The 13,368-nt window shown below is 38.2% G+C and overlaps 1 protein-coding gene across 1 annotated transcript; it reads left to right on the forward strand.

Annotated features, from left to right (window-relative positions):
- Nucleotides 1–560: 560 nt before the first annotated feature.
- Nucleotides 561–10,663, forward strand: LOC110042435 (retinol dehydrogenase 13-like). The gene is made up of 4 exons (XM_020747807.2): nucleotides 561–718; nucleotides 3,156–3,284; nucleotides 3,386–3,940; nucleotides 5,510–10,663. The coding sequence occupies exons 1-4, from the start codon at nucleotides 634–636 to the stop codon at nucleotides 5,821–5,823; spliced, it is 1,083 nt and encodes a 360-aa protein (XP_020603466.1). The 5' UTR covers nucleotides 561–633; the 3' UTR covers nucleotides 5,824–10,663.
- Nucleotides 10,664–13,368: the final 2,705 nt, after the last annotated feature.

The raw sequence follows: 13,368 nt of genomic DNA on the forward strand, positions 1-13,368 counted from the left end.
GTAAAGTGGTATGTGGGATCCAGCTATTCAAATCCAGGATTTGAATATCATTTTTAGTAATTGCCAATTTCCTATTAACAAAACAGTGACAAAGGAATCAAAGCAAACGGACTGACCTGCACTTATGTTTTTGTGGTGGCTCTGAAAAGATCCGTTTTGAACGGCTCCACAAAGAGCTGTTTTAAATTTTTCTTAAAGTTTTTTATGGGGGAGAAAGACCCTTTTTTATAAGTTTCTGATTTTACTAGCGCGAGGGGGCTGTCGATCTAGGTCATAGAATGATAAAAGTAACAATAAGTATGTGTTTCAGTTTTATAAGTAACCTGTCTGTTACATTGCACTCAAATCGTTCATTGACAGTTACTGTAAATTTCGCTTGCGTTCCCTATAGTTGAGGCTGTACTAGAATTAACAGTTGCATTATTATTTAAAAAAAAAAAAAAAAAAAAAAAACATCAATTTTAAATCCACTGTCCAATATTCCTCAGTCCACATGCATCTTTCCTCGTTTTGGCAAGGCGATCATTTCCGCTCCCGGGATCGTTTGCGGCCCGCCATCCGGCCGGGATGAAAGGCCGGGCGTTGATTTTAGCGCCCTGATTTGCTGAGTCATTCTCCTCCAATCTTAAAAATATGGTAGTCACTCTTGTTCTTAGCGGTATTTTCGTTTCGCTCTCTTGCTGCCTTAAAGTGGCCGTTGGAGAAGAGATAGCAGAAGGTTTGTTGTAATGTTAATGATATTTTTATGCACTGTTGTAGGTCTATTTCTATGAATTGAACGCTTATGCTTAGATGTCTCATTCGATCTCACACTGTACTGTATATGCCCTGTGCTGCAGATGCCGCACGACGCTGCGGGAAAACCCTTGAGTCTGAAGCGGAAGGAGACGCTGTCCCTCTTTTCCAGTGAATTTGTCCGAGTATGCGTACAGTGTACCGGTTTCGTACTTGTGTTCTATTCATGGGGTAGACCGGCATTTCAAACTTACAGCTTACATCCATTTTAAGCTTATAAGCTTACTATCACTGCACGGTGCTTACACTTTTAAGCCTTTACAACTTAGCTTCACACTTAAATCGAGGTCGTCACAATGCACCATTTTCTGCCCGATTTAATGGGCCAAAAGGTTAAGGACTAGCTATAGTCAAAAATGCCAAAGACAGCCGTAGATTCGGTGAAGCCTGCACAAAATACACCCTGGTGTGATCTTGCTGGGTCATATGTACCCTCCACAGTGGGTATTTAAAAACGACCTAAATTCACAGGGTTTGTACAGTCTTAAAAGTTCTTGAATTTGGATAGAACTCTTAAAAAGTTCGTGAACCCCACCTTAAACTCCATCCATATCATCCTTGAAAAGTCCTTGAAGTTTCTTCACCACTGAATATTACGGCGATGGACAAAACACTGACCCCCAGTCCATGGTCCACCCAAATAGCCTACCTAAAAAGGATTATTAACAACTCTAAAAATAATATAATAACACCAGCATAATACAGCAACCAGTGTTCTTCTCAAATACATTGTAAACATCCAGATTCAGGCTATTTGCTTGCAAATTATTTTGGAACAATTGGGGGCTATTAAAATAGATGGAAAGGAACTGAATGTTCTGCGGACTACCTTGTTAATTTGGCATTGTTTCTGGAAGGTTTACTATTCGGCCATTATTCTTGTCATCTCCTATCTTGTCATCTTTTAGCTTGTGCATGTGTAGTGGCTGACTGAATCGCATGGAATAAAACTGAAAATCACTGTGTGACATTTACATTTAGTAATGTGCTATTCCTAAATCAAATATTAGACTGGGTTCCTCACTCACATTTCAATGGCTTTTCAAGTTATTATGTTTACACTTGTATGATCCTGATACTGACTGGTACCTCTGATTGATAACAGCCATTGATAATCATATGATGAAATTTGGTTTGAGTATGCTTTTCTCACCATTTTGTGTTCAGCAGTTGTTTATTTTAAGTACAATTATTCAAAATGGTGGCTAGAGGCTGTACAGGATGAACATAAGCGGAAGTTATGTGTAGTTTAAGTATACTAGTAGCTAGGAACATTGATTAGTAATCATTTGGAATATTATTCTTAGGGTTAGTCCATTTTAGGGTAATCCATTTGGGTAGTCCATGGACTGGGGGTCAGTGTTTTGTCCATCACCAAATAATACTGAGTCAAAAACAAAGTTGTTTCGTATACTGAACTTTGGTTTTCTTCTTTTCTGATCTCAAATAACTTGGAAACACTGTAAAGCAAGGGGAAATTCCAGAAGCAGTCGTGTGTGGTTTCAATTTTCTTGCACATAACAAGATTGTACCTGTCAAACCAAATGACACTTACCCCTCAAGATGATGAATTGATTATTTGAATATTGAAGCCACTAGTCATTTCAAGAATACAGCTAACAGGTTCAATATTTAAAAAAATCAATTCATTAATTACTTTCTCAAATAATTAATTCATTAGTATACTCTTGAGGGGTACACTTCACTTGGTTTGACTCAATTTCTATTGCTACTGGCAAGCATCCTTGAAAAACAAGGCCTTGGAAAAAGTTGCAATTTTCTACATAAAGCTGGCTTAGACAGTAAGAGGTTAAAAAGCACATATGACCTTTGCAAAGTGCTCAAATGCATCCACTAAAGGATTGAGATTGTTCCAGAAAATATCCATACCCCCCCTTACAGAGTGTTCTTTTGGTTGAACTCCCTTCTGACCCACCCCCCTGAAATTTTAGTTTTGCATCTTACACCAAAGTGTTAAGTTGTGTTGCCCTGTAAGAATAAAACTATTTGGATATTAAATTTTATTACCTTAAAATTAGCCTTCTGCTGAAGTACTTATAAGTAAGACTGCTTTGTAGTCATTGTCACCTGGAATGTATGATGTAGTTTGCACAAAATGCAGTGAAATTCGTTTGTGGTCTCAGCTCAGAAGTATGAAACTTTTAACTGCAACTGTACGGTTGTTGCAAGAAACATTTTCACTTAATCAAGCTCCTGGTTTACAAATGTTGTCACATTTCCAAAACCAGTATGGTATGTGTTTCCAGAAGTTTGTTATTGCATTAGAACTTAGATTATGTCATTGTTTTATTGTATTCCAAAATAATTATGTTTCTGTTTCAATTTTTGATGTCATAAAGGTGACAATTTCATCTCCCAAAGTACTGCTAGAACACTGATAGCTGTCATAGGAGTGACAATTTGTTTGGTAGTACTTATTAAGTGGTATTTTGGTGGAGGAGTATGCAAGAGCAAGGCACGACTTGATGGTAAGATTCACAATGGACTGGTAGCTTTCTAGTTTTCCTTACAAGTTTACAGGCTCACAGTTAATTTGATTTTAAAAGGGTTTTATTGCTGTTATGTTTAGGCAAGACTGCCATTGTAACAGGTGCAAACACTGGAATAGGCAAGCAGACAGCATTGGATTTTGCACAGAGAGGTGCCAGGGTCATTTTGGCTTGCAGAGACGAGGAAAAGGCCAAAGATGCTGCAAGGGACATTATTGCTGAGACTGGAAGTGATAAAGTTGTTGTCAGGATTCTTGACCTGGGTTCTTTTGAGTCTGTCAGAGCTTTTGCTAAGCTCATCAATGAAACAGAAGAGAGGCTGGACATTCTTGTAAACAATGCAGGGCTTTCTGGAACTTACAGGTTGACAAAGGATGGCTATGAAAGTATTTTTCAAGTAAACTACCTTAGCCATTTTCTGCTCACTTTACTACTGATAGAGAAAATAAAAAAATCAGCACCAAGCCGCATCGTAAATGTATCATCTTTGGGACATGAAGCAAAATTTGCAGATTTCCGTGGCCAACTTGAAGATTTTAAACCTTCCAAAGAGAAGTGTGACCTACTTAGTCGCTATTGTCAATCAAAGTTAGCGCAGGTTGTGTTCACAAAGGATTTGAGCAGGAGGTTAGAGGGTGAGTAAAGTGAATATTATTGTATAGAGTGTACATTTGATGAGGTATAGTAAAAATTATTCTGATGCCTTGCAAAACACCTCAGTTTTGACTACCATATTTCAGTGAACATAATAGACCCTTTTCATTTAAATTAACCTTACTAACCTCATTTCAGAGTAAACATTCTTTTGAATTACCAACTTCAAAATGACGTTAGTAAGGCTAATTTTAATACTTGCAAAAGAATTTATAATTGGCCGCCATTTATGAAAGTGGGCTATGTACTTATCAGAGATCTTTAATTTTTTTGAAAATTATTAATTTTAAATAATACATTACCTCTTACTAACTAAGGGTGAGGGCCATACTCTGAAGTTATGGCCCGGGGTCTGAACAAAAATGACCAAGTGCCAATATTCCCTAGAAAGGTTTGAGCAAGCTAGGTTAGTAAGTAGTTTATTGTAAGGCACACAGGCCTTGAATTTTCTATGGAAGTGGTCTGTGTGCCAGTGAAATCTGATTTACCTCAAGACTACATTGCCATACAATAATAATAATAATAATAATAATAATAATAATAATAAAAGCAATGATAATAATAATATAATTATAATAATAGTAATAATGATAATAATAGTAATAATAATAATAATAATTTTAAGAAAACGACAAAACGTTTGAGGTTACAAAGCATGTTTTGACAGGAACTTCTGTCATCCTTAGTTAATCCAAGTGCAAAGCGATGGAAGCGGAATTTATAATAAGTAGAAAATGCTAATTGTGATGGATAGTAACAACAGAATGAAGCAAAGAGTGAAAGTGTGAGAATTGAACAGATAATTTTACATTAACATGGTGTAATTGCTGATTCCAAGAGGGTTGTTCCCTCTGAATATGAATAGCCTGTTTTATCTTAAGTTGAAAACTGGTGGAGGCGTCATCCAAAACATGGACTGAAACAATCTGCTGAATACAAGGCATGACAATGTTCAGAATTTTGCAGACTATGAAAATGTGAGAGGCCCTATCACATATAAGTTCAGCTTCCATCGGTTTGTAGTTTGGATTAACTGAGGATGACAGGAGTTCCTGTCAAAACATGTTTTGTGAACTCAAATGTTTTGTCGTTTTCTTAAAATTCTTGTCTTGTCTGCTACTATCAAGACCCTAATAATAGTACTACTATCAAAACTATAATAATAGTAATAATTATAATAATAATAACAATTATAACAATAATAGCAATGATAACAATGATAACAATAATAATTTAATTGGGCTCATTAAAATTAATCATTAAAACTTTACTTTGGGTAAAACACTTTACTCTCCACCCAGGTGTATAAATAATGGGTACAAGCGAATTTAATGCTGGGGGTAACCCTGTGATGGACTAGCATCCCATCCAAGGGGGTGTAGCAATGCTCCTAGTCACTTCATGTTACTGAAACTGGGATAAGCTCCAGCTTGATGAGCCACTTGGCTTGTATGCAAACTTTTAAGGTTTGAACCTAGATTACAAATACTTAGTCCGTGGTCCAGCATGCTAATCATTAATATTACATTGTCTTAATTCTGTTGCTTCAGGTACTGGAGTAACAGTATATGCCCTTCATCCTGGTGGTGTAAAGTCCGACATCTGGCGAAACTGGAGCATTTTGAACAAACCTTATACAAAACCTCTATTTCAGCTGTTGTCGTTCCTTGTCATGAAAGATACCAAGCAGGGAGCACAGACAACAATCTACTGTTCAGTTGCAGAAGAGCTGGAAGGTGTCTCAGGGCTTTACTACAGTGATTGCCGAGTCAAGGAGTGCAATCCACTTGCCAGAGATCTTGGTTTGGCAAAGAAGTTGTGGGATGTTAGTGAAAGGGTGACTGGAGAAAGCTGGAACAATTAAAACTGATAACAATACAGTTTTATCTTAGTTTACTTGCCAGTTTTATCTTCTTAGCACATTTTTATATTACTTATTTTAACACATTTTTATATGTTAGTTTTAGCTTTAGTTAGTATGTTAGTCCATTTTATGTAAAGCACTAATTTGAGTATCTTTACAGTAGTGGCACTGTATAAATGTACATTGTTATTATCATCATCATCATCAGCGTCATCGTCATCGTCGTCATCATCGTCATTATCGTTGTCCTCATGTAATGTTCGCTTAGAGTCCTTTGGGCCGAGACCAAACCATGGTCCTGGGGCACTAGGGGATAGCCAGTTTTTAGCTTGATAGCACCCTCCTCAAAATGTGTGCTGTACCTAGCAAGGTTATCTTTTGTAGTTCACTGATGCTTATTGGCCAGGAATTCTTCCAAGATAAGTTTCTAGTCCCTTTTTGATAGCTCCAAGTGCTCCAATGATAACTGGTATCGTTTCCGTTCTCATGCCCCACATTCAGCTTGTTTCGATTTCCAAGTCCTTATATTTGGATAGTTTTTCAGTGACTTTCACGGATGTGTTTCTGTCTGATGGTACTGCCATGTCAATAAATTTACAGGTTTTCGTTTTGTGGTCTTTAATCACTATATCGGGTCTGTTGGCTGTTATTTTCCTGTCTGTGTGTATTGGCATGTCCCATAATATCATGACATCCTCGTTTTCTGTAACTGTTTCCGGCTCATGGTCATACCACTTTTCTGATGTCTTTATATTATAGTTGCGACAGACTTTTCAATGTATATATGCGGCTGCTTTATCGTTTCGGTGGGTATATTCTGTTTTCGCAAGTTCAGGACACCCAGACACGATATGGTCGATTGTTTCGTCGTATTTGTTACACACCCTGCATAGGGGGCTAGTACCGTCTTTGATAATGCTGGCGTGGTATGATCTGGTAGCTAGGCTTTGGTCTTGGGCTGCGATTATGAATCCTTCCATTTCTGCCTTCAGTCCACTGCTTTTGAGCCACTGGTTGGTTTTGTGGTGGTCAACATCTGCTTCCTTTATTCGCTTTGGGTATCTTCCATGTAGGGCTTTGTCCTCCCACTGCTTTGCTAATTTTTCTTGGGTCTTATTTCGTGCCATTTGTTTGGTTTTCTTTGCATATTTGGTGGTTGTTTCTTCTGCTTGTTTGTCTGGTATTGTTAGGTCTAGTTCTTGTTTGAATTGTTCTGCTAGAGTACAATTTCTTTCTGCCATCATGTTCTTGCACTATTTCGATTAGGGCATCATCAGTGTTCTTTAAGTATGTATCGAGCCCTATCGTGGTTGTTTTGTAAGAGGCTTCTAACTGGATAAGACCCCTACCACCAGCATTTCTTGGGAGGTAGAGTCTGTCTACATCTGCTTTTGTGTGATGCATTTTCGATAGGGTGAGTAGCTTTCTTGTTTTTGTGTCTAACCTCTTGATTTCACTCATCTTCCAGTCAATTATGTTAAAACTGTAGGTCACCACTGGGATAGCTAAGGTGTTGATTGCCTCAAATCTATTGGCAGCATTGAGCTCCGTTTTTAGGATCATCCTTACCCTGCGGTAGTATTGCTTCCTCACTTTTTCTCTCATCTTGGTATGCTGTATACCATCACCTTCATCCACGCCAAGGTATTTATATGTGTTCTCTTGGTCTAGTTCCTTGATACAGGTGTCAATGTCAAGTTGTAGATCGGACGTTTCTGTCGGCTTTCCTCTTTTGAATGTAGCTTTAGCGCATTTGTCCAGCCCGAATTCCATCTAGATATCATTGCTGAATGTCTTTACAATATTGAGTAGGCCGGTTTGCTGGCTGTCACTTTTTGCATATGTTTTTAGGTCGTCCATATAAACGAGGTGGCTGATTGTTCTACCCTGGGCTTCATACCCATAAGTGGTTGCCTTTAGTAATGAGCTCAGTGGAGCAAGGGCAAGACAGAACAGGAGGGGAGAGAGAGAGTCTCCTTGAAAGATTCCACTTTTGATATTGATAGGCCTTGATGTCATTGACCCTTCAGCGTGGTTGAGGTATAAAGTTGTCTTCCAACATTTCATGCTTTCTCCGATAAAGTTGACAGTCACAGGGCAGATCTTATAGATTTCCATGCACTTAATTATCCACATGTGAGGTACATTATCAAATGCTTTCTTATAGGCTATCCAGGCTGTGGAAAGGTTCTTTTTCTTGGTCTTACAGTCGTCCAGAATCATCTTGTTTATCAGGAGTTGGTCTTTGCATCTGTAGCTCCCTCTCTTACAGCCCTTCTGCTCTGATGGTAGGAGCTGGTGTTCATTCAAGAAATTGTATGTTCGTTCTGCTATGATGGATGTCAGAATCTTATACATCGTGGGAAGACAAGTAATCGGTCTATAGTTCTTTGGGTTTTTTATTTCTTCTGTTTTTGGTAGTAGATATGTAATACCTTCAGTAAGCCATCCTGGCGTTTCTTTGGGGTGTCCAATAACCTTTGTGTAAGCTTTTGCTAGGTCTTCATGTAAGCTGACAAGATGTTTGAGCCAGAAATTAGAAACTTTATCCTTTCCAGGTGATTTCCAGTTACTGCTTTTGTTGATAGCACAGGTGGTATCTTCGACATTTATTGCTCTCCATGATTGGGCCTTAAGGTCTTTGTGCAGGTCTTCTTGCCCTTTTATCCATGCAGAGTCTTTGTTGTGTGATTTTTCTTTCTCCTAGATGTTACTCCAAAAATCTACAACTTCTTCCGGCTGCGGTGGTTCATCCACATCAATCTTTTTCTTTCCCAGTTCATGGTAGAACTTTTTGCCCTCCTCTTTGAAGATCTTATTCTGCCGGAAATGTTTGTTTCTTTTTTCAAGTTTCTTTATCCTTTGCGCTTTAGCTTGTATTTGTTGTTTCAATTTTTCTTTGATAATTGGCACATCCCCAGGTTTTTTGATGTCGTAGCGTTTCTCAATCTCTTTCCTTTTTCTCTCCCTGATGTTTGAACCATTCCGTATTTCCGTCAGAATCGAAAGGTCACTTTGCTTTTTTTGGATCTCTTTCTTAATTTTTGCTTTCCAAGCAGGCTCTTCTGTTTTTTTTTGTGTATGTGGCTGTGTTGTCTTGGTTTTAGGCCTATTTTCTCTGTTATTATCGAGGCAGTGGCGTATGCAATATACAATTATTATTATTATTATTATTATTATTGTTATTATCATCCTCACGTAATGTTTGCTTAGAGTCCTTAGGGCCGAGACCAAACCATGGTCCTGGGGCACTAGGGGATAGCCAGTTTTTAGCTTGATAGCACCCTCCTCAAAATGTGTGCTGTACCTAGCAAGGTTATCTTTTGTAGTTCACTGATGCTTAATTAGCCAGGAATTCTTCCAAGATAAGTTTCTAGTCCCTTTTTGATAGCTCCAAGTGCTCCAATGATAACTGGTATCGTTTCCGTTCTCATGCCCCACATTCAGCTTGTTTCGATTTCCAAGTCCTTATATTTGGATAGTTTTTCAGTGACTTTCACAGATGTGTTTCTGTCTGATGGTACTGCCATGTCAATAAATTTACAGGTTTTCGTTTTGTGGTCTTTAATCACTATATCGGGTCTGTTGGTTGTTATTTTCCTGTCTGTGTGTATTGGCATGTCCCATAATATCATGACATCCTCGTTTTCTGTAACTGTTTCCGGCTCATGGTCATACCACTTTTCTGATGTCTTTATATTATAGTTGTGACAGACTTTCCAATGTATATACGCGGCTGCTTTATCGTGTCTGTGGGTATATTCTGTTTTCGCAAGTTCAGGACACCCAGGCACGATATGGTCAATTGTTTCGTCGTATTATTATTATTATTATTATTATTATTATTATTATTATTATTATTATTATTAAAGATTTGCACAGCTATTGATGATATTGAAGCTGGTTTCGTCATTGGCTCCGGGCAACAACAAGTTGCCTAGGGAGGCCAAGAAACACCCCTTATTATTATTATTATTATTATTATTATTATTATTATTATTATTATTATTATTATTATTATTATTATTATCGTCCTCACGTAATGTTTGCTTAGAGTCCTTAGGGCCGAGACCAAACCATGGTCCTGGGGCACTAGGGGATAGCCAGTTTTTAGCTTGATAGCACCCTCCTCAAAATGTGTGCTGTACCTAGCAAGGTTATCTTTTGTAGTTCACTGATGCTTAATTGGCCGGGAATTCTTCCAAGATAAGTTTCTAGTCCCTTTTTGATAGCTCCAAGTGCTCCAATGATAACTGGTATCGTTTCCGTTCTCATGCCCCACATTCGGCTTGTTTCGATTTCCAAGTCCTTATATTTGGATAGTTTTTCAGTGACTTTCCCGGATGTGTTTCTGTCTGATGGTACTGCCATGTCAATAAATTTACAGGTTTTCGTTTTGTGGTCTTTAATCACTATATCGGGTCTGTTGGCTGTTGTTATTATTATTATTATTATTATTATTATTATTATTATTATTATTATTATTATTATTATTATTATTATTACCAGTATTTTAAAGGGCCATAATGATTCCATTAACAGCCTTGAGCATTCATTTGCTCAGCAGCTAAGAGTATTTTTTACTGTTAGCTCTATATTCAATTAAATTACTCTTTACACCATCCTCCAGAGTTTCCAATATTAGTGACCATTGTACTGAAATCATTTTTGGTTTTAACACAGAAATGATAGAAATGATTTGTTTTGCCAGTTCAGAGTTAGTTTAAATCCATAAGGGTGGATTACGTTGACTTAAAAGTCTGACAGTGTGTTTTGGTCACTTTTAAGTGACTCTTAAAAGAGACATCAAGGTAAAAATAAAATACTTCTAGCACCATGACTCCAAAGGCAATGCTAGCAAAATATATTAACAGTCTGGACCATCAAGTCAGGTTTTTTATGGTACATGTTGTCGCTATGTACTACTTGTAACCTTATTCTGTTTCATCTGTTACCCAGTTGGCGTCCTCCTGGGTCCTTAGGCATTATCCAATTGAAGGACCTCCAGCTCTTCTTGAGACTTGAGACCAGTGATGTTAGTGATGGCCAGCTCTATGTATGACCACGAAATGAAAACCCCGTTTATCAGCAAATACTTATACATATAAAAAGCTGGACCACTGGCAACCACCCCATCAAGCAGCAGTGGGAAGATTTGGGGTTAACTAACTGAGCTTTTATGTTTGTTTTTTCTCCAAGCTCTCATGCCATAACCCTAAGAGTTAAGTCATAACTGCACTCATCTATAAATACCAGAAAGACTTTGTTGCTACATGTATTTAAGACACTGTTGTGTTGGAAGACTGTAAGACTATTGCTGCGGTATGATGGAAACTCCAACTTGTGGTTTATTTATTTCAATTTAGTTATTGCAGTGTAATGGCTAATATGTTAAAGAAAGAAAAAATATGGCAAAAACAGTAACAATGAGAATCAAAAATTGTAAAAAGCCTTAAAGATGGTCTGAAAACAGGATAGAATCCCATACAGGACAGACCTGTCGTTTCTAACAAGAATTTTTAGTAACCAGCTCCAATTACAACTGCTATTTGAGTTGGCCTCTGACAGCAGATTCAACTGACCTCGTTTAAGTTTTCGGCTGCGAGTGCCTGGAACAAACTGCCAAGAGAGATTCGCGAGCTCACAACACTTGCACAATTTAAAGGCAAAACATTCACTTACCTATTAAACATGGATAGTGCAAATCACACTTGTACAATTTAAATTTAAATTTTTGTATATAATTTATACCTTTTAGATTTTATAATTGTAAATTCTATGCCTGTAATTCTTTATTGACTTTTTTTGATGCTTTTTATACTGGTCACCGATTAATACCAGTCAATCTATATCTTGATCAACTGACCGGTCTTTACCAGGATAAATAAAGTTATTATTTATTATTATTATTAACTTCTCCACCTAACCACTAAAGACGCTGACCCTATGGCTCACTCATCGTTAGCTCATGTGGAACCCACAAGAGAACAGAAAACAAGGAAGGCAAAATACCAGCGTAACTAGGACAGGTCAACCGAACAAGACTAGACTGCGGCAGATAAGGGCGCGTTGGCCCGGGGCACTCCCATATAAAAAGGAGGGGGTTGCTCGTCGGAAATTTTGAAAAGAGTCCCTAAGAGGTACCAAGATCCTGTTTTGTGGGCGTGGCTCGAAAATTTTTCACCCCTAAGCCGGTACCAATTCTAAAAGAACACATTATCTCCTGAATAGAAAATGGTAAAAGCCATTTCTCTTGTTTCCCAGTTGGTCGGAAAATGTCGTTCCATTTTCCTTTGTTAGTCCCGCTGATCTCTGACCAGTGGGTCTGGCATAATGGGAAGCACCCCATATATCCGATGAGGGGATTTGTTTGCAAGCTTTTCCTGCCAGCGAATCATCAACCACAAAAAAATTAAAACTGAGAAAGAGACTTCGTGTGTCATAAGAACATTTTATGGGCATTCCATCTTGTTTTTGCCTATTGTGTTGTTACTAATACACTTATGTTCTTCTCAAAAGGTCTTGTGTTTTTTATGATTATTTTGTGGTCGTTTGAAACGAAGTGAAGCCTTGGACCCGAGTGGCTCATAGCTGCCGGAGCTTATCCCAATTTCTGTAGCATGAAGCAGCTAGGAGTATTTCTTCTCCCCCTGGACCGGATGCTAGTCCATCGCAGGTCACTCCCCCGCAATTTGTTAGGTTTCCCCAACAGTTCGCCGGTACCCATTTATACTTCTAGGTGGAGAGAGGTACTGTGAGAGTTAAGTGTATTTATTATGGGTACCGGCGAATTGTTGGGGAATCCTAACAAATTGCGGGGGAGTGACTTCTGGGTAGAGAGAGGCACTGTGAAAGTTAAGTGTCTAGCCCAATAACACAACACAGTGTCCCCGGCCAGGGCTCGAACCCGGACCGCTCGAACTGGGAACGAGCGCACTAACCATGAGGTTGCCGCGCCACGTTTGGGACCAAGTCAGCGAATAAAAACTGAACCTTTTTAGAAATATGATTTGCTCCTAAGCTGGGATCAAAGAGAGTTCTTAAAAAAAATAATTAAAGCAAAAGTTAAAACGGTCTGAAAAGAAAGCGTAAAACTGCAAATGCAAAATTTGCTTGTGCAAACTTATAATTAAATGTTTTTTCGACGTTGGACTTTGTCCGTCGGAGTCCAAGTTTTAATCTGATGGAGCTTTCAAAATAAGAGGAGAACAACGCCCTCCTTCAGCAGCGCTGATAATAGGTTTGCATCGTACATTTCCATTCACAATATAATCAAGAAGCCAGTTATTGCTTTTAGTCTTCTTTCATGCCCTCCAACCTCTCTGCGTCCATTATAACTCGATATGCACACAGTAAAGCATGAAATAGTCTAGGGTAAAAAAAAAAAAGCTTAGGCAAGAATTCGTGATCAGCAGCAAAATATCATATTTACCGTTCATGCCAGAGTGATTTTGCTCATACTTATGCTTTGAGAGATGGTGCAAGCCCTTCCAACGTGTGGAGACTCTATATAAAAGTGAAGATTGCTAACTGTATCTTTGGGGA

Source organism: Orbicella faveolata, unplaced genomic scaffold (assembly GCF_042242905.1).
Source record: "Orbicella faveolata isolate gen_17 unplaced genomic scaffold, um_ofav_v1 contig_24, whole genome shotgun sequence".
Lineage (NCBI taxonomy): Eukaryota > Metazoa > Cnidaria > Anthozoa > Scleractinia > Merulinidae > Orbicella > Orbicella faveolata.